The sequence below is a fragment of the Nipponia nippon genome, unplaced genomic scaffold (assembly GCF_047370975.1).
Source record: "Nipponia nippon isolate SJK-2023a ecotype South Korea unplaced genomic scaffold, ASM4737097v1 scaffold_12, whole genome shotgun sequence".
Classification (NCBI taxonomy): domain Eukaryota; kingdom Metazoa; phylum Chordata; class Aves; order Pelecaniformes; family Threskiornithidae; genus Nipponia; species Nipponia nippon.
The window spans coordinates 24362172-24387432 of record NW_028262313.1 but is presented as its reverse complement, the minus strand read 5'-3'; the positions used below and the strand labels follow the sequence as shown (position 1 = coordinate 24387432).

The 25261-nt window shown below is 51.1% G+C and overlaps 1 protein-coding gene across 3 annotated transcripts in view; it reads right to left on the bottom strand.

Moving 5' to 3' along the window:
* The window catches only part of LOC104012911 (rho GTPase-activating protein 20), a 38045-nt gene extending 13325 nt beyond the window's left edge, over window positions 1-24720 (bottom strand). Inside the window, exons 1-5 of one of the 3 annotated variants that reach the window (XM_087749269.1) lie at window positions 24583-24710; window positions 21045-21144; window positions 6136-6218; window positions 2036-2206; window positions 1300-1449 (exon numbers count right to left, since the gene is read on the bottom strand). In XM_087749269.1, the coding sequence (XP_087605395.1) occupies window positions 1300-1449; window positions 2036-2206; window positions 6136-6215 (401 nt within the window). In that variant the 5' untranslated portion in view covers window positions 6216-6218; window positions 21045-21144; window positions 24583-24710. Of the gene's footprint in view, window positions 1-1299; window positions 1450-2035; window positions 2207-6135; window positions 6219-21044; window positions 21145-24582 lie in introns of those variants that run through there. The other 2 variants (XM_087749268.1, XM_087749270.1) reach the window with 2 other exon arrangements.
* Window positions 24721-25261: the final 541 nt, after the last annotated feature.

The following is a 25261-nucleotide window of genomic DNA, read 5'->3' as shown; positions in this document are numbered from 1 at the left end:
TCTTGTGGGCCCTTATTATTTTTGCAGTGACCTTTAATTGCTATTTTCTTTCTCCTATTATTTCCTTCCCAACGTCTGCCATTCCTAGAAGCTTCTGCTGCCAACAGGGGTGACCCAGGTCTCAGTGACGCGAAGGAAATGGAACTGCTGTTGAGTTTGGACTAAGACACAAACGGCAGCTTGCATGTCTGAGCATGAGTCCTAAGGCCAGGAAGGCATCACCCAGGAGAGACCATCCTGACCCTTGGAAATGATGAGACAGCATGTATGAAACCATGGTATGCTTCCCATTTCTTTTTCCACCAAGGCAGCTGCCCCACAGAAGGAAAAGCATCAGGCCAGACCAGCCCTTCCTGGCCGTGCCAGCAGAACCCCTGAGGACAGAGCTACCCTTGAGGACTGCTGACTTCTCTGCTTTGCAAAAGAGAGCATGAAGCGGAGATGCCTGAGCCAGCAGACCTGAGCTTCCTGTGGATATACCAGCTCTAGATTCAATTTAGCCGGGCTAGACTGAGCTCCAGGTAATAAAAAGCTCACCTGCTTTTTGGTGAGCCTTATTAGCTCGGGCACAACATTGGGACAGCCTTTGAGATGGCAGTTGGACATGAACAGCCTACTCTAGCCTGCTCCCTGCTCCCCCGCATTTCTGGTTTTGGAGTTAGCAAGGGCTAAGCAAGCTCTGGCCCATGCTGCTTGTGCAGACCCATCTTGAAGAACCTTTCCATCTTTATAGGCTGTCGCTGTAGGCATGGGACGCCCTGGCAGACAACCGCAGGAGGAAGGTGTGCCCAGGAGCTGCCCATGCCAGGCTAGGGGTGGATAAAGGATTTAATCCTGACACAAGCCCTTCTGGCATTTTTCATTGTCATAACTAACCTGTCCTTCGTAATGAAAAATTCTCAAACTAGGGCTAATCTCCTACAGAAATGGCTGCTGGCAGGTGCTGAAACAACATGCTTCTAAGTTATATGATGGCACAAGCTGGTTTGCTCGGGCAGATGTGGTTGTGATGTTCCAGGATGCTCTGCAGCAGGGTTAGCCCTTGTTATTACAACGCTTGCAAGGGTTGGTCCTCTAAAAGGCTCTCAGGGACCAACCTGCAGATATCTTTCTAAGATGACTGTCTCCCAACATCTACGTTTTTACCACGCTGCCTAATGTGAGTGGAAGTCCTCTACTCAATGGGGAGACGGGCTGTAGTAGAGTTCAGGGCTCTATAGCCTCATTGTTTTGCTTGACACATGGGAGACTTGGGCAGCTGCCAGGCTGCAGAGGGAGGTCTGGTGTCTGATGGGATACCTGAAGGTGACAACATAGTTGATGGTAGGCCAGCCGATGACAAACGAATTCTCGGGACCCATCTTTTTCTCTGTCACTTCGCTGAGACAGGTGCCGGTCCATACTTCACTCAGATGCACCTGCTTTTTCAGCTTCAGGCTGGAGGAGGATCTGCAATTCAAATTATGGATTTCTTAGGCCAGATCCTAACATCTAGACCTCCAGAGTCTGGTCAGGCCACCTTCCAGTCATGCAGATGCAGTGACAGCAACAAGCCCCCAAAACTAAACATCTGGGCATGTGGAGGCACTACAAGAAAGTTTTGCAAGTGGATTTTGGGGTTGGTGGCTGCAGCGGGACAGCTGTGGCCTAGGGCAATGCGATTCACTAGAGCCACGTGCAGGTAGATGGTGATTTAGGCTAATAACTGAAGTCACCTAAGCTCTTAATTTATGTGTGGCAGAAGTAGCCAGACCAGGAGTCAGTTTTCTGTCCTTGCTGCTTCTTGCCCTCATGCTATTTCTTCAAGAAGCCACATAAGGGAAAGGGCAAAACCAATTAGACAACCTTTTCCTTCAGGAAAGTGGAGTCAAACATTAATACCAAGAAGAATTTCCGGAGGGGGAAGGGGGAGATGCCACATTTTAGATCCACATTTGTAAAGAGGAGTTGTTTTGATGCCTGCTCCACAAATAGCTCAGAGCCTAGCTTCAACAGCACATACTGGGGAGAAGAAGTGAGTGTGAATTCCTCTTACTTGGACTTGGCGATGACCAGCACATCACTGAACAAGATCAAATGTCTTTCCTGGGTCTGCAGGCCCACGGTTAGCTGTACTCGCTCGTCCAGGATGAAAGTGGAGCCTGGGCTGCTGAACACCCCACTTGGCAGTCCATTGTCTGAGTGGGAAGAGGAAAGGGCAGTTTCCCTGGAGGAGAAAGAAAAATCATGACTTTGTCAGCAACTGTTCTCACAAGCGTTTGGCATTGGACACAGGCAACTCTTTTGGAACAGCCCGACAGCCCCGAGCTCCTCCCAGCGCTGCCCCTATTGCTCTCAACTATGAACTGCATTTGCCTGCCTCTGCCCAATTAATTTTACCAGCCTCAGACAAATGGAAAACTGCCTAAATGCCTACACCAAATCTTGGGAGGTTAAGCTGCTGAAATATTCATTTCTGAGTCATTTCTCACTCAGGTAAAAAGCTTAATTCCTGCACATGCGTGTGAGCTATGGCTCAAAAAGAACACAGAAAGCCCATGGCAGTCCCTGGCTCATGGCGCTGCTCAGCCGGGCGGGGGGGTGACTGCCACTTCTGCCCGTGTTCTCCATCTGTACTGAACTGCTTGTCAATGCAAGGGCTGCAGCACAAAAAACATGACCTGCATGTACTCATCTAATTCTGGGCCCCTTTGATTTCATGGGAGTGAGATTAAAGCTAGCCATTAGCTGCTTTTTTAAAAATCGGTCCCCAGTCGCAGGAACACCCGCACTCCTGCAAGCAGAAATTCCCTCTTCCCTCCTCACCACTCTACAGCCACCAACAACTGAATTCTTGGCTTATGCATCTGTTGCCTATACAAGTGAGAAGCTAAATCACCTTTAAACTTGATATTTAAAGCTTTCCATGTGCATCCATTGAGCAGTGGGAGCCACACCATCACACAAGCTCAGCAGTGGATTTCCTAACGCTGGAGGAGTTACACAGTTTTGTAAACAGAACAGCAGGAGAGCAAAAAAAATCTCACCAATACTCTGGTGGCCTAAGCAAAGATGGCATTGTACCAGCTCCCTCCATAGCAATCCATCATGAGAAACGTTTAAAGGTTCCCTCCGTCACGAGGATATTCTCCAGCCAAATAAAGTCAAGAATTTGTTTCTCTTCTTTACTTTTTTTAGTGCAATTTAGAAGGGGGGGGGGGGGGGGATGACAAAGAAGCCACGTAACTCAGTCAGAAGAAAACCAAATGAAAATCAGTCCTGTCCTTTATTTTAAACGATCCTACGGGACTGACCTCACACACTTGTTTCAGAAAAGCAGGACGTGCTATGCATCAGTTACCTATGGTGTGATATAAAAGGGGTATTATTCAGGAGGGCTGGTCCAGATCAAAATGTCAATCAGTTCAGCTTTATCATCTCTTTCTTACCAAGAAAAAAAAAAAAATCAAACTTAACAAATCACACAGGAAAGGTTATTTATAAGACTGCTATCAGAGCAAGGCGGAAAGGAGCATGCCGTGCCTTTATCTCTGTCTAGTAGTTACACGGTGCCACAGGAGGAAGAGAGGATGACGTCGAAGAGTGCTCAGCTCCCACTAAAGGACCAAGGAGCTCAGCTCATGGCTAGCACTTGATATTTCAGCAGAAGATCTGCACGTCTGGCATGTTTGTACCTGGCTCTATCTGCTGACACTCCTGGTGCTTATCCCTGCAGGAGCAAAGCATCAGCAGAGCACTGGGTGGCTCTGGAGTTGCAGGCAAGAGAAGGAGCTTTTCACGTCAAGGTCACCACTTAACCTATCCACCCAAGCTGGTAGTAAGGGAAAGCTGCTGTCATCTGACTAGGACGTAACTGTCCTGGAGGATGACTGGATCCGGTGGCTCTCCCACCAAACAGCCTGAGCTGATGCCACCCTACACAGTGCTGGCAGGGCATGGACAGACTTCCCAGCGCTCCGTGCATCCCCAGATGCAGCTCCCAGCCCCCTCACATGCCCAGATGAATCTGCACCTGAAACACAGCCAAATCTCAGGGCCAGCCCTCCCACTGGTGGTCCAGCAGATGGAGCAGGGGCCAGAGAGGTCTCCAGCGGCGAGTCCCCACGCGGCGGCCGGGCAGGGATGTGCTGGGGTGGAACACCAGGATGCTCCTCAAGGACAATGCCGCCGCAGTCTCGGTATGCGAGGTGGTGAATGCCACACCAGCCTGTGTCCTGCATCCCGCTGCACCTTCCCAGTGCACCTCGTCCCTCCTCCACCTGCCCCCGCCTGCTCCCATGATGGGACCTGCAGTCAGCGCGGCGCTGCCGCCTGGCCTTCCCCTGCCTGCAACAGCTCTGCCCAGACCTGCTCGGCTGGGGACAGCTTACGGCCCCCGTCCCGTTAACTAAACTAAACCAAACCACAGCCCTTCACTGCAGCCAGAGCTGAGGGGATGGGGATGACTGTGCTCTTGCCCAAACCGGTGGGCCTTTGCAGAACATGGGCAGGCCCACACGAGGCTTCTCTGCACCCCAGTCTTCTGACACCTCCCAGTTGTGCTCCTCACCCACAGCCACACACTGCTGAGAGAGGAATCCCCACCTACTGGTCTGCACTGGGCAGCTTCTCTCCTGCGGCTGCTTCTGTCTGTCCTTCCTGTGGCATCAGCTCTTTCTTAGGGCATCTGCTTCTCATACCACTGCCTGTCATGGGTGAGAGGCTAGACTAAACAGCAACGAATCCATCAGCCAAACGCTCACTGACTTTGGCCAGAACCACGAGAGGAAGCTTGTCTCACTTGCCGTCCAGCAAGAGGTGGTGAGGACAGAGCTTTTTCTGCTGTTTACAAGCATAGGGGACATCATAGATATACACATATATGTATTAAAAAACCCCACACACATCTATATGTATACATATGTACACACATAAATATAAATATTTAAGGAAAATCTCTTATTCCTTCAGGAGGTATGGCCTCCCAGCGTCAAGACAGCGTGTGCGTGAAGATGAGCGACCTAGTCACTGCATCTCAGGAAAAGAGTCCCCGGACCTCGCGTCTGTGATCTGGGGCTCATTGCTCCCGCCTGCCAGGAGCACACTGGCCTCCCTGCGCTGGCTACGCTACTGGGCAAAAGGGAGGCAGTGCGGGCTTCCAGCTGAAAGCAAATTTCAGGAAAAAACTCCAGGCTGACAACTCAGGGAAGCAGGTCCTCTCCTCACCTAGAGACCAAGCGTGACACGGCACAGCCACAATATGCCCCGTGCAAGCTCTGAACAGGCCCACGCCTTCAAGTCTGCTAAGTCCATTGGCAGATGGGGGTCAGGCCACATGAGAAAAAAGCCAGGAGAGCTGTCGGGAAGAGATGGCAGCTCTGCTACTCAATCCAGCTTGGACTGTATAGAGCATTTCATGCTCTGATGGCAGGGAACGGCTCTGCAACGGACGGAGGAAGGGCACTCTACCAGCCAGTCCCAGCTCTGCTCTCTGGACCTCGCTGGTGGTGTCTGCACTGCCAGCACTGTGAGTACCCCTCCGAGCTGGATGACACAAGTGTCAGAGCTCATTTATCCCAGCCACGTCAACAGGGAAACCACACTACAGAAACTTACACACTGTTTCTCGTGCCTGATTTTACTTGGGTGTCTCTGTACTGTGCAATATTGTCCAGGTGTATTTATACTTGGATGTAACAGACATCAAATATCTAGACCTAATATTATCTGCATGGAAAAAAAACAGCTAGCCTTGTGTGGTGGGTTGACCTGAGCTGGCTGCCAGACCCCCACCAGCCGCTCTCTCACTCCCTCCCAACAGGACAGAGGGAGAAAATAAGATGGGAAAACAGAGGAATTCATGCACTACTTCCATTGGTGGGCGGACGTCCAGCCTCTGCCTGGGAAGCAGGGCCTCAGCACACGTAGCGGTTACTTGGGAAGACAAATGCCATAACCTGAATGTCCTCCCATCCTCCTCCTTTCCCTCGGCTTTTATTGCTGAGCACGATGCTGTTCCAGTAAAAAAGAAACTCTTCCATGTCTGTCCACAAACAAATTGCCCTCGTCACTGTTAAATTAATTTGAAAACCAGTTTGATTTCAGTCTGTATAGGCAGAAAGGTGGAAAAAGGAGTCAGAAAGGTATCTCCTCTACCTGGAATGGTACTTGGACTTGCCAAGAGCTTTAGTAATGGCAGAAGGGGTAGATCGTCTTCTTTGGACTATGGGCTTCATCTTCTGCAAGACAAAAAGACAGTCCAGTTAGCCTGGCCACCTTGGAAGCAGATCTGCTCATTGCACTCTACAAGTTCTCTTTTTATCTAGTTAACACTCATGAAATCTCAGCACCGAGCGCCATGATCTGTGCTTTCAGACACCTCCCTCCCCTTCCTTACTATTAAAACACTTGTCAACTCTCACATTTATGTGGGACACTTAAAACTTTCCTAACTTGAAATGCTTCCAGTTTTCACAGCCAAAATTCAAAGTAATGACATGAAACTAAGTAAAGAAAAAACCCACAGGCTGAAGGTCAGGGAAAACTTCCTAACACTCATGCCGTGGAATAGTTTGCTAAGGAAAGGTATAGAAGTCCAATTTAAAACTGGACTGGACAAGGCTATGAACACCATATAATACTGTAGGGAGCCATATTTTATGGGCTGAAGGAATGGATAAGGTTACTTAGTAGATTTTTCTCTATCTTCATTTTCCATGATTTACAGATTCAGCAAATAGACTGTTATTAGGCTCCTCTCCAGGTAGCATAACCTCAAGACACTTGTATCTCTTTTAACAGCCACAGCCACCAAGTCTTGCATGGCACAAAATCGAGGTGACTGTAATGGTGAGACCTGTGAGTTAGACATGATAACCATCCAAGTCAACACACACACACGAAGGTCACAGGTCTCCTTTTATTTGCTAAATTAATTTTGTGCTGGAGAAAGATGACAGATTTTAGCCTGGGAGAGAAATCCCTACATCAATGGCTCTTGCTTACTAAGCATGGGAAAATCTGTCCCCCAGCGCATTTCTAATTTCAGCATTTGCCTGTATTAGAGCTTTCAGTACCAGGAGGTTGAGAGTGTGCTGAGAATTATTGATCTTTTGACTTCCGAACATATCAAAATATGGAATATCCTAAGAATAAAAGGAACTAGGATTGCTGGTTGAGGAGACGTCCTACAGAGAAAGCGTGTTCCTTTTATTAACTGTATACTTTTCAAATTCTGTGCTGAATGCAGAAATATTCGTTTCATGTGAGCTCATTAGTCCCATCTCTGAGTACACGACACCATTACAGCTCAGTACCTTATAACCACATTAACATGACATTCTTATGATGTCAGAGGAAGGTATTATCCTCATTTCACCGATGGAAAGGCCAAGAACAAAGTGATTACAGTGAATTTGGGTGCCTGGTGTTCAACACGTTGGACCTGATTTTTCTGAGCAGACAGAACGGATGGCTGAGGGGGCTGGCCTGAAGCACTGTTCCTGCTTACTCTCACTGGAGCTACAGGGGCTCAGCATGGCTGTAAGTCTGTCTCCAGGGATTTATGTGAGGAATCCCAAAAATTAAGAACAGGGCATTAGTGACCACTTCAGAAGTTGGTGGAAGTGATTTACCACACTTCAGAAAGGAAACCTGTGGCAGAGGCCGGCGTGGAGTCCAGCTGCCAGGGCAGGCGCCCTCCTCCTCAGGTCCCATTTCGTTTACGATGCACCTTTTGACTTCTGCAACAAATGACCAGGGAATTGTACAGGCAAGAGCCTTCTACAGCACAGACTCCTGATTCATTGCCTGATCAGGTCCACCAGAGCCCTCCCTCCAAAGCACAGACAGCCTCGTGAAAAAGAGAGTATGATCACGGAACTCAAAGTTGGAGTGGGACTGCAAGCGCAATTTAATAAAGCAATTTCCTAACGTATGAATACGCAGCTTTGCAACATCAGTAGTGCTCTCTTTGTGTATGTGTATATATGTAGACAGTGACAGATGGACAGCAATTTCTCCCTCATTGCCTGATATGACCTTGCCAAGCAAAGATCTGTCTTCGGAAGTTTCACAGAGGGAACTAAGTAAAAATAACATCAGCTCAAAAATGTTTGTTCTACAAAAAAAGTCTCCCTTCTAAAAGAGAACATCTGGCTTTCAGAGGTGCCTTAATAGGATAAAATGTTCCTACAAAACACAGTACAGTAAAGCATCAGTCATGCAGTCTCTTAGGGTAGGAAGAAAGGATGGGTGTGGTTCCCTGGTGGAAAACCCCGGCCGGCTGTCAGCCGCAAAGGTCACTTGAATAAATACAGCAGGCAGGCAGGGAGATGGGATGCCTCTCTGTGCCAGGGGCATTGTAGTAACATCTTGAATGGCATTGCAATAAAACCTTCCATGTGATAGTATCTTCTGTGCCGAAGAATTCTATGGCACATAACAACCTTACTGTAGGTAAAGCAATCATTTTGGCCACCCCAGAACTAGTCTCCTCTGTGGTACAACGTGGTAAGGAGTACCAATGCCATATGTGATGTGAGTGCAGTGTAGGAGGACGTTTTACTCAGAATAAATTTCAGGGGAGATATCAGAGAGTCAAGCACTGGTGGATGTCTTCTCCTGACCATTAGGAATAGTTTCAGGTTGTATCTGAATGGTGGCAGCAATGCCTTCCAAGAAGCCTCATCCTTGCCCACTCACTGCCTTTCTCCAGAGGAGTCTGAGGACCTCTTCAGTGGCACCACCTCCAGCAGGCACTGGACTACCCATGGAAGTCTCACAGAGACAGAACTTTGGGTTTCCAGTGAAATGCTGTGACTACAGGACACAAGCTATTCCCCATACTTGCTATCTCCAAATAGAATGCTGAGATCGTCAGTTGCCCAGGGGTCCAGCTTCCTGATTCCAAAGAGACTCTAGGCAAACCAGAAAATTGCCTTCCAAGGCCTCAGCCAAAGCGTCTTCGACACTAGCCAGTCAAGTAGCCTTGGCAGGACATCAGTGAGATGATGCCCACAAGATCACACGAGTGGCAGCTTACTGAGGGAACGGGACACAACTAATTGGCATAATTTCATGGTTAACATACTTGATTTGCGTATTTAATAGAGGAATAATAAATTGTTCTGCCTTTGGTTTTAGTAGCCATGTGAGGTAAAACAGTTGGTCGTGTCCTCCTTCCCTGCTTGGGAGAACCTAGCTGCGTACCCCATGGCTAGCCCATGCAAAGGATGTTTCACTAAGAGGCTGCTGGTCAAGGACAGAGTCTCCCAACACCTTGAGCGTTCTTCCAGTGCCATGTAAGACGTGCTCTGAATCCTGCATGTTTCTAAGGTCTACAGTTTTATGGTTTTCTCGCAAAAAAACCCTCCCATCTCACTACACAGAAGAAACACCATGCCTCTCTCTCACGCAGGAGCTCTCTGGAGCAGCCACAGCCCCCTCGCCCTCCTGCCCGACGGCTGTGCTTGAGCAGAGCTAGCAGTGCTTCTGGGGGGCGGCTGGTGGCCCACAGCCCGGGGCTTGCCCGGGTGCCAGCAGCATCATGCAGCCTTTTCCCACAAGCACTGCTTTTGGTTGAAGGGGGGACTTCACTGTGCCCCTCCGCGTCAGAGCCAGGGAGTGCTTTTGCTGGAAGCCAGCTCTGTTCACGTTAACCAGGCACTGGAATCGGAGAACCGCCAAAGGGACACGGCATAATCTCTGTGCTGTTTTGATGCTATGGAAACAGATACTCATTTACCCAACATACTCTCAAAGTGCTTGAACACTTGCAACACCCTGGACCGTGTTTGTGCATTACTCATCTCAGAGCTGCCAATTTTAGCTGTGTATTTCTTGGCACTGAGGAGGTCGTGAGTCTAATGCCCCTCATTCCAAACCCATGTATGGCCTGCACTATCGGCTCAGCTGGCCAGCGTGAGTGGTTTCCCCCTCCCCGACCTCTGCGCTTGAATGTTATTCTTCAGATAGTTAAGGTGAGATAGAGCTGAAAAATAACGACACCTGCTTAGTACAGGGTGGATTTTCCTTCTGTCCATAGCTGGTCAACGTTTGCAACGCCTGTGGCACTGGAATGCTGCTATTTGGTTTAGTTCACATGCAGAAATGAAAACAACATTTTTTTAATAGTGCAGTTTTTCTGCAAAACATAAATTGAAATATTTGCTTCAGAAACATTGATACACTGTCTCTTCAAAAACACCACGTGCTTTCTTTGACCCTAGCATCTGCTGCAAGTTGACAAGTCTCGTGCACGCTGCAAGCAGCAGTGGAAAGCTGCCTGGTCAGGCTCATCTCCATCGGTCAGTGCAAAGCAGCAGGGAAACACGTCTCTGTCACTCACGAGCTGCTGATGCTATGAAAGGCTGCAGGTTATGATGGCATGGACCAGAGACCCTGATGCTTCCGGACCAAATGTGGGAGATGATAGATAGATGCAGCCAAGGAGCTGGTTGGCTTGGCCACCTGCAGGGCCAGGGCTGCCTGGATGCAGGACCACCTGCACAGTAAGGTATGACAGACCTACAGGACTTTGAATTTCTGGGTTAATCCATAAGATAGGGCTGCTGCAAAGCTGCAGACCATGGGGCTGGGTGGGTAAGGTGGCACGAATCGAGGGCATTTTCCAATGGAAGCTTGCCTGGCAGGAAGCTTTAAGATCCTGCGTGGCAGGAAGAGTTCCTGCAGAGCCCTCCCTTCATTTTACTGGAAGGCTCTTCCAAAGCAGTATGTTTTGATAAAATGTTTGTTTTCAATTAATCTGCATTTTCCAGGGAAAAAATACACTACAAGAAGGCTCCTGGGTGGCTCTGCTTTGGCCATTAGGTATGTCATCACTGAAAGAGAGATTGAAAAGCCAGTCTGAAAACAAGCAGCAGTGTAGAACTAGTAGGACGAAGCCCTGCAGAGCCTCTGCCAAGAAATGGGGCTAGCTAGCATGTTTAAAACTAGCCTGGTACGCCCACACCGCCCCGCAGTCCACAGTGGAAACGTCCTTCATGAGGACTGAACACACAGCTTAGAAGACCAGTCAGTTGATCTGTCTCCGCCCCATATGCTCTCTGCTGAGCAGGGATGACAGCCATCCCCTCCCTTCTCTATCGACGCGGGGAGAATTGTGCACTGATTGTGTTAATGTTGTCCCTTGCTAGACAGAGATGGACATATTGTCTAAAAATTAAGACGTGACCCCACATCTGGGACATTCACCCATCGGTGTCTGATGTGCTGTGAAGGAAAAGTCCAGCTGCGCCAACGAGCTCTGAATTTAGCCTGAGCATTTCCCCTTCCGTTCCCTCCTACGTGGCTGTTTAACAAGCTCCTGCACTGACTCTGTTACTGTCACAAGCAGGATTTAAAGAGGTTTGAAGCTGCATTTTATTACGAACCATCACAGGGAAATGAGATCCACTTCACACTTCAGACCTGACACTGGACTGGCTTCCCTGTACCCAGGGGGGTTAAAAGCAGTAAGCTCAAATGTAGGGAGAGAGTTAATTTAGGTCTACCCCTGTTCTCGGCATACTGATGTTTCACCATGAGTTCTTTGCATGCTACTGAATGGAGCGACCCTATCAACACGTCACCGTATGGCTGCAGGCACCCAGCTCACACTTCCAAAGGGAAATTCGCTTCTCCCAATGCTCTTAGCTGCCGCGTTCGGTTACTCCTTTAGGCGAACACTTGGCTGCCAGTGTCATTCTCCCCAAGTCAGACAAACAGTGCACTTTCTAGCTGTGAAGATGGTGAAAGGGTATCATGTACTCTTTAAAAAAACCAAAGAAACACAAAGAACCTTACGAATGTGGACTCCGAGTCAATTCCATGCTGACATTCAGATCCCTTAGGGAGGTTTATGTTGCTAAAGGCACAGTCAGAGATAGTAAAACATGGGCCACAATGTCTTTGATTATTTGGAGCATCACAGACCATTCAGAGCCAATAACACCAATATTATTCTCATTCTTGGATGGATCTTGTGAAACACTCTCTTCCTACGAACACTCTCATCACAGTATAGGTATGTTGTGTCAGAGCAGATAGCTGATCACTGCTACTAATCAACCGAGCCCAACAGAGGCACATTTTTCAGAGGTCTACTGGAACAGAGCAAAAGTTACTGTATAAATGTAGCACATGGTTATTTAGCTCTCAGGAAACATTCAAAAAAATACTTAAGAATCCAGCTAAGAGTACAGAAACAATGAACCGATCGCTTGGGCTTGGTCCATCCATGTGAAAACAACTGCTGCTGCTCTTCTATCCAATAATGAGTTTATGTCAGCAGTGGCATTCCTGCAGAAGTATCTTAATGAGATAATGTAAGACGCTTCTGCCTCCTGCTCTGTTACGTCTCTTGTTTATGTGAGCACAGGATGCTCTTACAAAATGCCTGTACCAGGCTGCAGTTGCATTTCTAGTTAGAAAACCCAAATAGAGAGAGACAAAGAAAGAGAAGGGGAAATTGTTCACTGCATAAAAAGCAGCCAGGCATTAGGTTACACGAACTGAAAACAACTGGGCTTGCCATTTTATGCTAATTTGCACTCAAAATGAGTTTAGGGTAAAGTGCACTTGCATGGCTGCTGTCTCCTTCTGCCCTTGTTCCCAGACTTCATCTGCCACTCGCGAAACTGTACGAACTTGAATGGGACCCCACGACCAGGAGCAGTTTTAGCAGGGGCTCCAAAAGCTGCTGTCTTGCAGCCATTCCCCCTTGCCCCCAAATGGGGCAATCCAGTGCAGGGCACTCAGCGTCACCTTACTGGGAGGCAGCCTCAGCCGTGCGTACCTGCCCGGCGCCTCATCCAGGTGTGCTGTGCCACCCGCTGCCAGCCTGATCCTGGGTGATCTGGCTTGAAAAGCTACCTCCTTTCTACATCATGCCACCAGCTCTTTGGAAGACGACTTGTTTTCTTCTCAGCCTTGATTGCCTGCCCAGCTTGCCACCCAGAATAAGAGCAAAACCTCTCCAGTTCTCCTCCAAGTGTCCCTTAAAAGGTGAGCGTTTGGAGTTCTAGGACCAAGACAAAAGCCTGGGCTGTGCCTTGGTTCCCGCGCTGGTTTCCCCATCTTTGCCCTGTTCCCAGCCAGGGGAAGATGCTATATATAGCAGAGAGCTGTTGTCGTGATGGTGATCATGACTAGGCATTGTTAACCGGCTTCCTTCCAGCTCGGTGCCAGGCAGGCAGGCCAGCACGACCTGACGGGGAGAAGGGAGAAGGCTCCAAAATGGAGCCAGCCCTCCAAAAAACATGCTCTGTATGAACCAGCTCCCGAGAGGAGCAGCTGCTTCCAGCGGGACCCCCAGCCCAAGAGCTCCCCTGCCACCCAGCACCAAGGTAACCCCAACAGTCCCAGGGGAACCTGGCCTTGAGCGGTGGGCTGCAAACCCCCCTGCTCTGACGCTTGCAGGGAGGAAGGTCCCAGGGGCATGCATGGAGGGGAGGGGAGATGGGAGCACAGGGGCTGTCACAAACCTTGCTGAGTACCTCCAGGACTGAGCAGAGACCAGCACAGACAACCAGATCCTCAGCTGGGGTAAATCAATGTTGATCCACTATAGTCAGTAGCTTTACACTCATGTAATGCAGGGAAAGAGCCATGCCAAGGTCACTGAACTCTCAGGGGAAGTTTTATATACTGCTTGTATACCAACATAATGAATCTAGCTACGAATGTAGCATGAAATATGTATACAACAAATTATTTTAGTATGAGCGCCTTGTGTCTCTGCTACTAGAGTAATAGGAATAATTAATCTGGTGGAGCACTAGTTTGAAATGTTTGCTAAAGAACAGAGCTGTTTGAGCATTAGATGTCTTTAGAAGACATCTAGAAATCATGCTATGCCTTAAAATTTAATCTCTAGAAGTGCAGCGCCTATTGACTTTAGAAAACCGGAATGATGTGAGCAGATGCACTAGTAGTGCCTGCGGCGCGTGCTGTAAGGCAGGTAACCGAGGGAGCGAGTCTGCAGATGTACACAGAATGAGACACTCGGGACACGAAAACCTTCTTGAAAGGACTGATTAGAGGAAGGGGGAGCAGGTTTCCTAAGGGGTCTCCCATGTCTGTCCTGCGCTTGGTTTCCCCCACGTCAGAGCGCGTAAGAATACCATGAGTATAAGCACTGCTGGGGCTGGCTTTGCCAGAAGGAACGTGAAAGCTCAGGATGGAGGGCTGAACGTGTTGCTTTTCCTGTGCAGTTCGGAATATTTCCTGTAACAACTTCACCACTGGTTAACCGTTTGAGGCGAAACTCTATTAAATGGCCAGCTGGAGTCTCTGCCTTGGTCTGCAAAGGCAGCAGACCCAAGCCTTCCCCCTCAGCTTGCGCCTGGACTTGGGCTGCCCATGGAGCTGGATCCAGCTTTCGAAGCTACACCTTGCAGCGCTGATCCGGGACCGAGCAGCAGGGCAAACCCTGCTCACTGCCGCGGACTGCCTGATCCTCTCCCCCAGCACCCCAGGCCCGAGAGGCACAAGCCACCACTTACACACCGGTTCCTCCCGGCTGGTGAAGCTCCAGCAGCGTTCGGCGGGCGTCTGGGCTGCTGCCAGCCACTCACGGCGATTCTGCTCTGGGTCCCCTTGTCTCAGCTTGAACAGAAATGGGGGCAGGGCTGGAGCTGCCCAGAGAAGCAGACAGAGCCCCTGCTGAGGGGCCGCACACGCACCCCCAGCGGACAGAGCCTCCTCCCTGGGGCCATCTGCTCCTCTCCCCCGAAAGCTGGACCGTTTCTCTACTTCTCACCGTGTTTTTTCCCCAGTGGGAATGGTCTGAGGCCAGCTCAGACAGTGCTGCAGCACGGTGGCTTTGCGCTGTTTTAACCCTGGAATTACGCCTTTCCCAGGCTGGGCTGAGCTCTGTTACCTGTGGATTAGCTGCTGTTGGGATCGCCCTTCCCTGCAGCGGGGCTGAGAGGTCCCACAGCTGGCTGCCTTTACAAAACCTACAGGAACGGCCCCAGCCTCTGATACATCCCTCCCCGCCACATCTGGGTGCAATCCACCAAGAAGCTCAGACGTTGCTGGTGATGGCAGGGGGCAACCACCTCCCAGTCCTTACAGTGACAGCAGGTGCCTCGTTTTGAGAGGAAGACAGACCAAAAAGTGTAAGTTTCCCCATTTTGGTGCCTAGCCTGCTGCATCCCTAGGAGTGTTACCCACAGCCACAGCTGCTCCATGCTCTCCGTCTCTGAGCAGAGCCAGGCTCTGTGGGCAAACTTCACACCTCTGTCAGATATTCCACCTCAAGACACCAGATGAGCCTTTTCCCACTACACAGAATAGCCAGGAGGAGATGAAGCAGGCTACGGCGTCCAGCTCGCGGTGCTCATCCGCCAGCTGTGCCGTGAGGTTTCTCATCCCAGGGACGGTAATGTTTTCAGCAGCTGTAGGAGCAGCTCCGCACATTGTGCTGCGACACCGCCCCATTCCCAGCTCCCAAACAGCTGCCACGCGAGCATCCCTGTGGTACATGAGGCCTTTGTGGCTGCTCTGGAGACATTTCAGGGCAGGTGAACAAGGGAAGAGAAGCAAACTCTACGTGTCTAGAGGAATGCCCACCGCTGTACGTGCCCATGAGCAGGCGGCCAACTGAGGAGCTCTGTCGGGACCATGATTAGCTGCCAGAGGACTGACACAGCCTGTTTCCGAGACAGTGGTGGCCTTAGCAAAGTGACTTTCTGCTTTTCCCTCTATATAACTACTGTGCTTCACCGCAACATTTTCCAGCTGATGGGCTCTAAACCAGATTACAGTCTTCATTCAACCAAGCCCTTCCTTAATCTTATCCCATACATCTCTACTCCAGCTTCAAAGTGACTGCTTGGAAAATGGAGAAACTGAGGCTCAGAATGAAGACTTAAGTAACATGCCCACAGCAATGCAGAAAAGTAGTGGCAGAGCTAGGCTTGGAAGCTAGGTCTTCATTCTGGGAGAGGTCTAAGCGAGGTGTCCTTTCTCCTCAGATCATAAGGTATATTCCCCCGCAGTCGTTATTGCGACATTTTCATTGTGAAAACAAAAGACAGACACAGTTCTTGCTGTGGGAGCTTATCCAAAAGCACAGAACACCAACATTTGTTACCAGACAGAATCAGAGCAGATCAAATCTCAGGGAATATTATCAGGAATTCCTGATATCTAGACATTTACCATCATCTACCTGTCCAAAGAAACAGGTCCTTTTGCTACCGTTGGGGCTACAAGAAGCTTTTCCACAACACGGATGACTCGCCCCACCCAAGAAGGAGCAGTATTAACCGCTCATGCAGCCCGATTAACACTATGCTAACTGCCCTATGCCTCCTGCCCCCCTGAGACTCTGGCAGTCCATTCCGTTTTCTGGCTAATGCAACCCTGTTCTGATCCATCCAGCCTCCTTTTTCCATATTGCTTCATGTTAGGTAAGGACATGCGTGTCTGTCCATGTATATTTTAATAGTTCACACTGCTTCACTTTGCATAGGGTGAAAATTCAGTGCCCAGAAGAGAGGGGAAAAAAGTGCAGCTGTTTTACGAGCAATTGGGGTGAATTTTGCCAGCACAGGCATATGGTAAAGCATTTACATTTCCTTGCAAATGCTACGGAGAACCTTCAACTCTCCTGCCAGCACTTTAACCCGCTGCATTCCTTAAGATCCATAATTAGCCTAATTAATCAGAGGAGGAAGTGTAAAATAACGTTGGGTGGCTACAGCCCAGTATCTTATTTGGGGATGCGAGTCCCTTCAGAGAGACATGGCAGGGTTTAATGTGAACTCAGAGCTAAGAAACTTGGGTGTAAATATTTATCTGAGCCGTTTTACACAAGTTCATCTGCCCGTGTTGTTTCACTAATTGCTTCCCTCTCCCTTACTGCTAAAACACGGCTCCAAACAAACTCAGACATTTCTTAAAATATGCAGAGCCTGATGGCAGTAAATCAGTTTGCAAGGACACACTTTGAAACATTTCCTTTTCCTTCCCAGAAATGGAGCCCTGCTGGTTTATTTTAAAATGTCCCATATAAAGGGGACGGGGAGAAACAATTCTTGGCTGCCAAAGGCCGAGTGGGTTTTCCAGTCGGAGGTGGCTGGGGATTAGTTTGACTCACACTAATCTGTTCCATGCCACTTTTTTTCCCTGCTCCCGTGCATAACTTGTGCCTGCAGGGCCTGCCTTCCTCGGGAGTCCGGGACAACACTGACAGTGGACGGCAATGAGAGAGGATGTCCTGCAAAGCGCGGAGGGGACTGCTGTCTCATGGAGCACCAGAGGTCCCCCCGACTGAAGAGGGTCTTTCTGAACAGCTGATGCAATGGTCCACGTTCTTAAATGACACTGGGCTGGAGCCCAAATCAGGACACTTGGAATTTGTCAAGGCTTGGGTCTGTGTTTCTGGCTACGGAACACAGCCTCGCCCGCACGGCACTGCCTGCCACCGGGAGTATCCACGCCTGGGGACGAGCCGGGGGTTTGGTCCCGTCATACAGCACTGCCCAGGGTCCTAAAAGACCGCGAAACTCTCGGCTGTCACTCAAACTGCAGGACGGGTACCTAAAACGGGGCCCAAACGCTTTAAGCAGGAAGACAAGGCCACAGCTCCCGTGCATCAGCTCTGCCTCTGTAACACTTGGGTGCCCAGCTGGAGCTCCGGGCTTCCTCACTGCGGCATCCAGTGCTGGACAGAGAGCTGAAAACGGATGAATACAAGAATAAAAAATTTTCTGCTGTTTCCAAGCCTCAGCCCACTGATACAGTGTTGGTGGACAGAATCTGTGAAAATTATGGGCAACTGCTGCTGAAAACATCCATGGGTGGGCTTTGCTCTGCAAATCCAAAGGTTCAGCAGGAGGCGGGGTGTCTATGTATTCTGGGGCAACAACAAAAAAAGCACTGCAAGAAAAACGCTTACTGCTGGTGAGGATGACCATTAGCCATCACCTTCAACAGGACCAGGCTCTGAACTTCTGAAGTTCAGAAGACGAAGTCTTTTTTGCATCGATATCAATCTGAAAAACTTTGAGTAGCACAAATGCAAGTCTCTTCTCTGTAGCCAGCACAGCACAGCAGATTGCTAATTGATGGAAACCGAAGAGATCAATAGATATTGATGTTGGTTTAGAAATACTTCTATACTTGCTTCTGGCCTGGTCAGGAACTAACGGCCAGTAGAGGAAGCACTTCCCCCTCCTAGTACTTGCACAGGAGCCCAAATGTGGTGGGAAAAGCAAAACCTTGTTTTGTAACATTTCCTCAGCTTTTCGTGGAGGTCCTGATAGTTTGGTTGCAATTCTGACGTCCAGGGCTGAGTAAATTTGAAATATTTGCTGACAATGGATTAGACCAAAGAGCTGCCGCCTGTTGGGATTCTCCTGCAATGCTTATTCCCATGGTGAAAATCCACCGCGATAGATTCCCCCTATATGTTTTGATAGAACTTTATAGTGTGACTCTTTCCTCATCCCTTTCCCTCCTTTGAACCAATGCTGAAAGCTACCCCAGGAACCTTTCATGAGGAATCCTTGCCTCTGTAGCTCTAAAGAAAGCCTCTGCACGGCTCGACACACATATAAGGTCTCTAGCATGAAGCTGTGGCATGCTCTGATTGTGAGCACAGCATCAAACAGTTATGGGGTGACTACTGATGAGACTCGTGGGAAATCAGTGGGGGCACACTTTTATAAACCCCTTTAAACCATTTAATTCAGGCTGGTACTTTGGGGTAGAAATTTCTGTTGTAAAGTTGGATGTATATATAACACTGGAAGGGAACTTGACGGATTTCACAGTACAAAAATTCATCACTGAGGCCAAAGTAAGTTAAGAACCGTGCTCTTTCTTTTAAAATGCAAATAAATAGTTCACTGAATTGAGCTTTGGCAAAATGAAAAACTTGCAGAGCAGCCAAACCTGAGGAACAGAAGAATGTAACACATTCCTTCATGTCTTTAAAATAACCCCCTTCTCTTCCCCTCTCTTGGTTCAAAACTCCTCCTCCTGCCATATTAAAAACTAAAAATTCATAGACAGCTGGGTCTGCCCAGCTACAGAATTACTTCAGCCTTTCCGAAGCAGAGCCCCTGAGCTTGAGTACGCTGGTCCAGTCCCCGCTAGGGCCCCGGCCAACCGCCAGTGCCCGAAACGGACAGCGCCCGCGCTCGGCGTCTGATACAGGGAGACAGAAACTGCTCGGGGAAGAGAAAGCGTAAACAACAAACAGTTTATGGGGCAGTAACGCTTCAGGTCCACTAGGCAGACAGCGCATCTCCGCTTGAATGCTGTGGTATGAATCCTCCCCTCTCCCGGGACACACACCCAGGGCAAGCTGCCGAGTTGCTAGTGGTCCACCACCACGTCCCTGAGAGAGACCTGCCAGACACTCCCCACCTCCATACCTGCCTTGGCTTTCTCTTAGGCAGAGACGCAGGCTGTTTCCGAGCCAGCTTCCCCCAGCCCTAACGCAATCACGCGCGTGAATTGTGCTCCCCAAGCAAGGGCCCGAGCTCCCACCTTACAAGTGATCTTGCTGCAAGCCGAGGGCCAGTGGGTGACCCCGTCTTCTCCACCAGGTAACTGCCAGCAGCCTCTGGTGCCTGTGAGTTTAAGTACCTAGCGCGTGTTGCGAGTCTGGTGTTTCTCATCCATTTACAACGACTAAATCATTTTATTTGCAGCTTGGCCATGGAAAAGACCTTGAAAAGAGGCAGCTCTGTGCATCTGGATTTCATTAGAGCTAACCATTAATCCCTTTATGCCTTATAAGCACCCTGTTAGCATTATACAGACTTGGGGCTGTTAAATGGCATTCTCGGAGCCGGCTGGCTGAAAAATGGGTTAATCAACAGCACCTCTGCTAGCACACACACCATGAAAGGCATTTTCCTCTTTCTGCTGCTTGCTCATCTGCCCGTCAGCATCAGGACGGGTAACACACTTATTAGTAACGTTCACTGTTGAACTTCTCCTCAAAACTCATGATAGGTTTGTTCTGAATTGTAGGATTTAACCCTACAGAATTTTGCAGTTGATGGAAATTAAAAGTAGGCAATCCAGCCTCAAACGAGGCTCCAAACATCATGAATTTCAGTGGAGCTGCAAGTCTGAAGTTACATGAGCTACGCAAATAAAAGTAGACTTTGGCTTGAACAATTGCACTTTTTGGCCAGTTTTTGGAGTTGCAGGAAGACATTAAGGGTTGAACAGTGACAGAGGCCAAGAGAGCGACACCGCCGAGCAGCTGGGCAAAGGTCGAGAATGGAAAGGCAGGCGGGAGCAGCACTATGGGAGCGGAGCCCATGTGGAAAAGAAGGTGCGAAGGAGGGGCCTGAAAACAGCCTGAAGAGACGCCAGTGGACTGAGAAAGGGGAGAAGCTAGTCACAGAGGATGAAGAGCTCAGAGATCAAATAACCTGGAGGCCAGAGGATAGTTTGCCAAGCGGGGCTAACAAAGAAATATGCACATTCTTATAGTAAAAATCTCTTGCTACGCACCAATGCAAGTCAAGTTGTGTGGCCTTAAAGAACATGTCCCAGTTCTTTGATGGCACGAGAGGTGGAAAAAGATAAGCAGTGGAATCAAACTATTCACGTTAAGTTCCTTACATGAGGCCGTTATTATTCCATAGGAGCAACTGCTGCGAGCTATTGCAGAAACTCATAGATGAGCCAAGGAGAAGAAATGATTAAGGCAGAAAACGTCTTGTTCCACTGAAGTCAATGATGAAATGCCAGTGCTTTGCAGAGGCTAGGATTTATAAGAGTGGGTACAGCATCTCCAATGAATCAGGCCAAGGCTACATAGCGCAATGACGGAGGCTGAATAGCAGCCTCTGCATTTGCTCTCCCCGCGCAAGCATAGGAGCACATACACGTGCACACACACACACACACACACACATGCACAAAGCTCTTTGGCCGATATATTTCCCAATAAATGCGGCAGGCAACTTCAAAACCAAACCAAAACAAGCCTTTCAATAGGAATTACGAAAAGTAAGTTTTAAATCAGAAAAACATCCTGTTTTGCTTCAGTTTCTCTCTCACATGCCACAAGCTGGACTCCACCCTACCTGTTTTCAGAGGGGCTAACTATGGGCGCCAGGTTTTGGAAACTTTCACGTCCTTATCTGTCCTGCCATTTGCTCTCAGGGGAACATGAGGAGGGCAGCACTGTGGAGACAAGAAAAGAAGGGTTGATCCCCTGCGCCCATGCGCACCCATCCCTGTGCCAGTCCTTCTTCCCATAGCTCTAAGATCCCTCAGGAGAAAATGCCAGGAGGTGGAAGATGAACAGAAGTGGGTTTTACTGGGTTTTGTTTTTTAAATCACAGTGACTGCCACAGTCCCAACCTCTGGCTAAAACGGAGCAGGTGCCGTTGAGCAGACCTGCTATTTCCTTTACTGGGCGTAAGTACTCATATTGACGACGCTTCCACAGACAAGTCAAAGAGAACGTCCTGAGGAGAGGCCAGGTCCCCAACCAGAAGCACAGGGAGAGGTGGGGAGCTGGCGAGGCAGAGTTCCTGTCTTAGCTGAGAAACCAGCCCCGCAGATCCGGTGTGTACCATACTTCAGTACCACCTCCAGAGGAGCTCTGCCCATCAGCTTCCAGCCAGAGGACACCGGCTGTCTCCCGAGCAGCGCTGCCAAACAGGCGATGTGCTGCTGGTGCTCCGCAGGCTGCTGGAGGTGCTCGCTGGAGACGGGTGCAGCCCAGCGTAGGTGCGATCGTACACGGCTGTACGCGGGACACAGGCGAGTAACAGCGCGAGTGGCTGAGTGCCGCTGCAGGCGTTTTCAGAGACGCGTGTATTTGGATCTGCCGGGATGCTGCTTGCTGTGATGGTGGCACTGGCAAGGGTGGAGGAGGGAGTAATATGTGGGTGAAGGTGAGCAGAGCAAACACGGGAGTCTGGGGTGTTTGTGAGGGTGCTGGCATGACAGGGGGTGAAACAGCAGAGGGGGGGTGAACCTTGGCAGGCGGGAAGGTGGCGCACGGTGTGCTGGTGTAATGCTGTCCGCGAGGGACTAGGAAAGGATCCACAAGAAGGATCTCTGCATCAGAGCTGCAAATCAGAATCTTCCATACTACAAGCAGGAGGGGATCTGGGATCCCTCATGGCTAGTCATGAAGAACAAACACCCACTACATTTCCCAGCTAATTAAGGGAAACCATATCAATGGTACATTCCTCAACATCTCCCATACCTGTGAAGTAAAACCAGTCTGACTACACAGATGCTCGAGTCACATCCCCTGGTTACAATCTAAAGGAGTTCTAGTCCCTGGAGCTACCTCCTCTGCAAAAACAAGGCAACACACTTCCCATTTCTGGGGCCAGCCTAGCTGGATTCTAATGAACAAAGGCGAAGCACCAAGAAGCATCAACGGTCCCTTCTGCGAATGCCAAGCTCACCTAGACCAGAGCCACATTAAGCGATCTACGTGTGGGTTCAGCCAAAACCTCAAGTGCAGCAGCACTTAAAGACAGGTCCAGAGAAAGGAACTGTGTCCAGTGCTGTTGACGCAAAGACCTTCACTGAGCACCACTGAGAGTCTGCAGGGGAGGCAGGGGCCATCGTTGTGTCTCCAGGGCTAGAGAAGCCTATCCAACATGAGGTCATGCACCCATCCGAAGTGTAGGCACTGTGTTTGATAGGGATTCCCTGAAGCAGTTGACTCTCAGAAAATGTAAATCTTTTTAAACCAATAAACTTTAATATTTGTTTTCCTCTTGAAAGGAATCTACGTCAATTTCTAAAACATCACTAGAGGGCGTTAAATAAATAGGCTTCCCAATCAAGCCAACTGCCTGTGCAAGCAGTGAGATCTTTGAGAAAACCGTTCAGTTGCAAACCTCGGGGGGAAGGTTTAAAAGGTCTGGGCATATCAAAACAGCCTCCTGACCACTTTCGCTCTGGCTCACAGACTAAATGCTTTACTCCTCTCCAGGCGTGCCCCCGAGAGCGCCAGCCCAGGGGCCCAGGAAACGCGCCCAGGACCTTCCCTGCAGCTGGGCATCAGCTGTGCCAGGTCTCAGCGAGCCGTTGGCCAGCCGTCCCCTGACCAGGAACGCTGCCATTGATACATCTCCATCAAGTACCAGTGGCTTAATTAGCTCAAAGTCATGCTGGACAAACCGATGATCAGGTCCTTGAGGAAAGCGCTGGGAAGGCTGGGGTGCAGTGCCTGGTGCTCTGTGCATCCCAGAGAATACAATCCACGTAGGAGCTTCGGGCTCCTGCGGGAGCAGGTGGCCGTGGCCCTGCTGCTCTGGCTGTGCAAGCTAGCAACGGCTGCGATGCTGAGGCAAAGAACGTACTGCTAAAGGCCCTCGTTTGCCACCTCTGCAGGTAACGTAGAGTTGGCACATCACAGCGACACTTTGTCCGGGTTACACAAGGCACCAGCAGACAGAGGTCCCGTGAGGAACAAGAACGTTAAGGGATGTTCGAAAGGTAGAAGATGGGAAAGCGAAGGGGAAAACAGGCATCTCTGTCTTAGGTAGGGCCTGTAGGTAAAAACTGCAGGCGTCTCTAAAGAGCCGGTAGCAAAAGCTGCGATAATACATCACTGGATCATAAAGATCTCTCTGGTTGTGGGCACCCTCCAGCCCCTGGCAAACACTACAAGTATTACAACTAGCTGCGGATTTTTTTTAACAGAACTTGCTATTTATTCCAGTGGAAACTCCCTGCAAAGAAAATAGTTCCAGTCAGCTACTGTTTGTTTTGGATGATTTGTTTGAGAATTTCCAACTGGCTTTTTGAATAATGTTTACAGTTTTCCCTCTTCTTTTCCATTCTTTCAGGCTAACCCCATGCTAATATGATATTCTATTGTTTGCTCTGTTGCATTTAAAAAAACCCAGCACAGGCAGCTGCCGTTCAGTGCAGACTAAGCCCCCGCTCCCCACCAGCGCGCTCCCCGCGCCGCCACACGCTTCGCTCGCTCCAGAGGAGGCTGCGGTTTCTCCTGGGGAGTCTAAAAATACGAGGCAGTGACAGCAGGGCTGCTTTGCCTGTCGTTGTGTCCCGGCACGAACGCACGGTGAGGCGCACTTGACGGCTCTCCTGGAATAACGCCGGGGTGCAAACGCACCGCGATCCCGCCGCCCCCCTGGGAAAGCGCCTCAGGCGCGGCTCTCGCAGCCCCGCGCTCCAGGGGTTTCCAGGCTTCCTCCCGCCGGACCCAGCCCGAAGCCGAGCGGGCGCCCCGCTCCACACACCACGAGCCCTCCCGCCTCCCCCGCCTCCCTCGCTCCCGCAGCCGGGCTGCGGAGACCGGACTCCTTCGCCCCCTCCCAGGCTGGCAGCGCCTTCTCCCCGCCGCCTCCCGACCGGCCCCGCAGAGCCGCCGGCCTCCCCGGCCGCAGCAGCCCGGCGACACCGCCGCGACAGGCAGCCGCCGCCGAGGGAGCGTGCGGGAGGCCCCGCGGGCGGCTCTGGGGCGGGCACGGAGAGACGCCCCCTCCCCGAAAGGCAGCCCCCGGGGCCGGCGGCGGACACCCCCTCCCCGAAAGGCAGCCCCCGGGGGCCGGCGGCGGACACCCCCTCCCGCAGCGCAGCCCCCGGCGGGCAGGGCAGCGGCGCCGCCGCGGTACTCGCCTGGCTCCGCGCGGAGCTCGGGGCGCGGCCGCGCTGTCATGCCCGCGGCCGAGGCGCGGCACGGCGCATGACTGGCGGCTGGCGGCGGCCGGGCGCTCGGTCCCGGCGCGGCGGCGGCCGGCGAGTGGGCTCGGCGGGGCCGGGGCTGGGCGGGGCCGGGGCCGGGGCCGCGGCCCGGCGGGGCGGGGCGGGGCGGGGCGGGGCGGCTCCGCCCGGCGCGGGCGCCGCCGGCCATTGGCTGGGCGCGGGGCCGGGCGGCAGCGCCCCCTGCCGGCGCGGGGCGGCGGCCGCGGACGGGGGGCGCCGGCGGGGCCCAGCGCCGCGTCCCGGGCCCCGCGTCCGCTCCCGCTCGGCCGGGCCCGGCCCGGTCCGCAGGCAGCGGCACCCTCGGCGGGGCTCCCTGCCGAGAGGCTCCGGTGGGGAAGGCGAAGCGGGGAACTCACCCTCGGCACCTTCCGGGCTCGTCCTTCGCGGGAGGAACGCACCTCTGCCCGCTCCCCTGGCAGCCCGCAAAGCGTCGTGGGGAGCGAAGGAGCCGGCGAACGGCTTGTGCCGGGGGAAGGGGCAGCGCCTGCTCGGGGAAAATCAGCGTTTCTGTGCGGGGTGTGAGCACGGGATGGTGCAGGCTGGGAAACCACACGGCAAAGCGAACCTGGCGCGGAAGGGGCTCAGTGGCTTT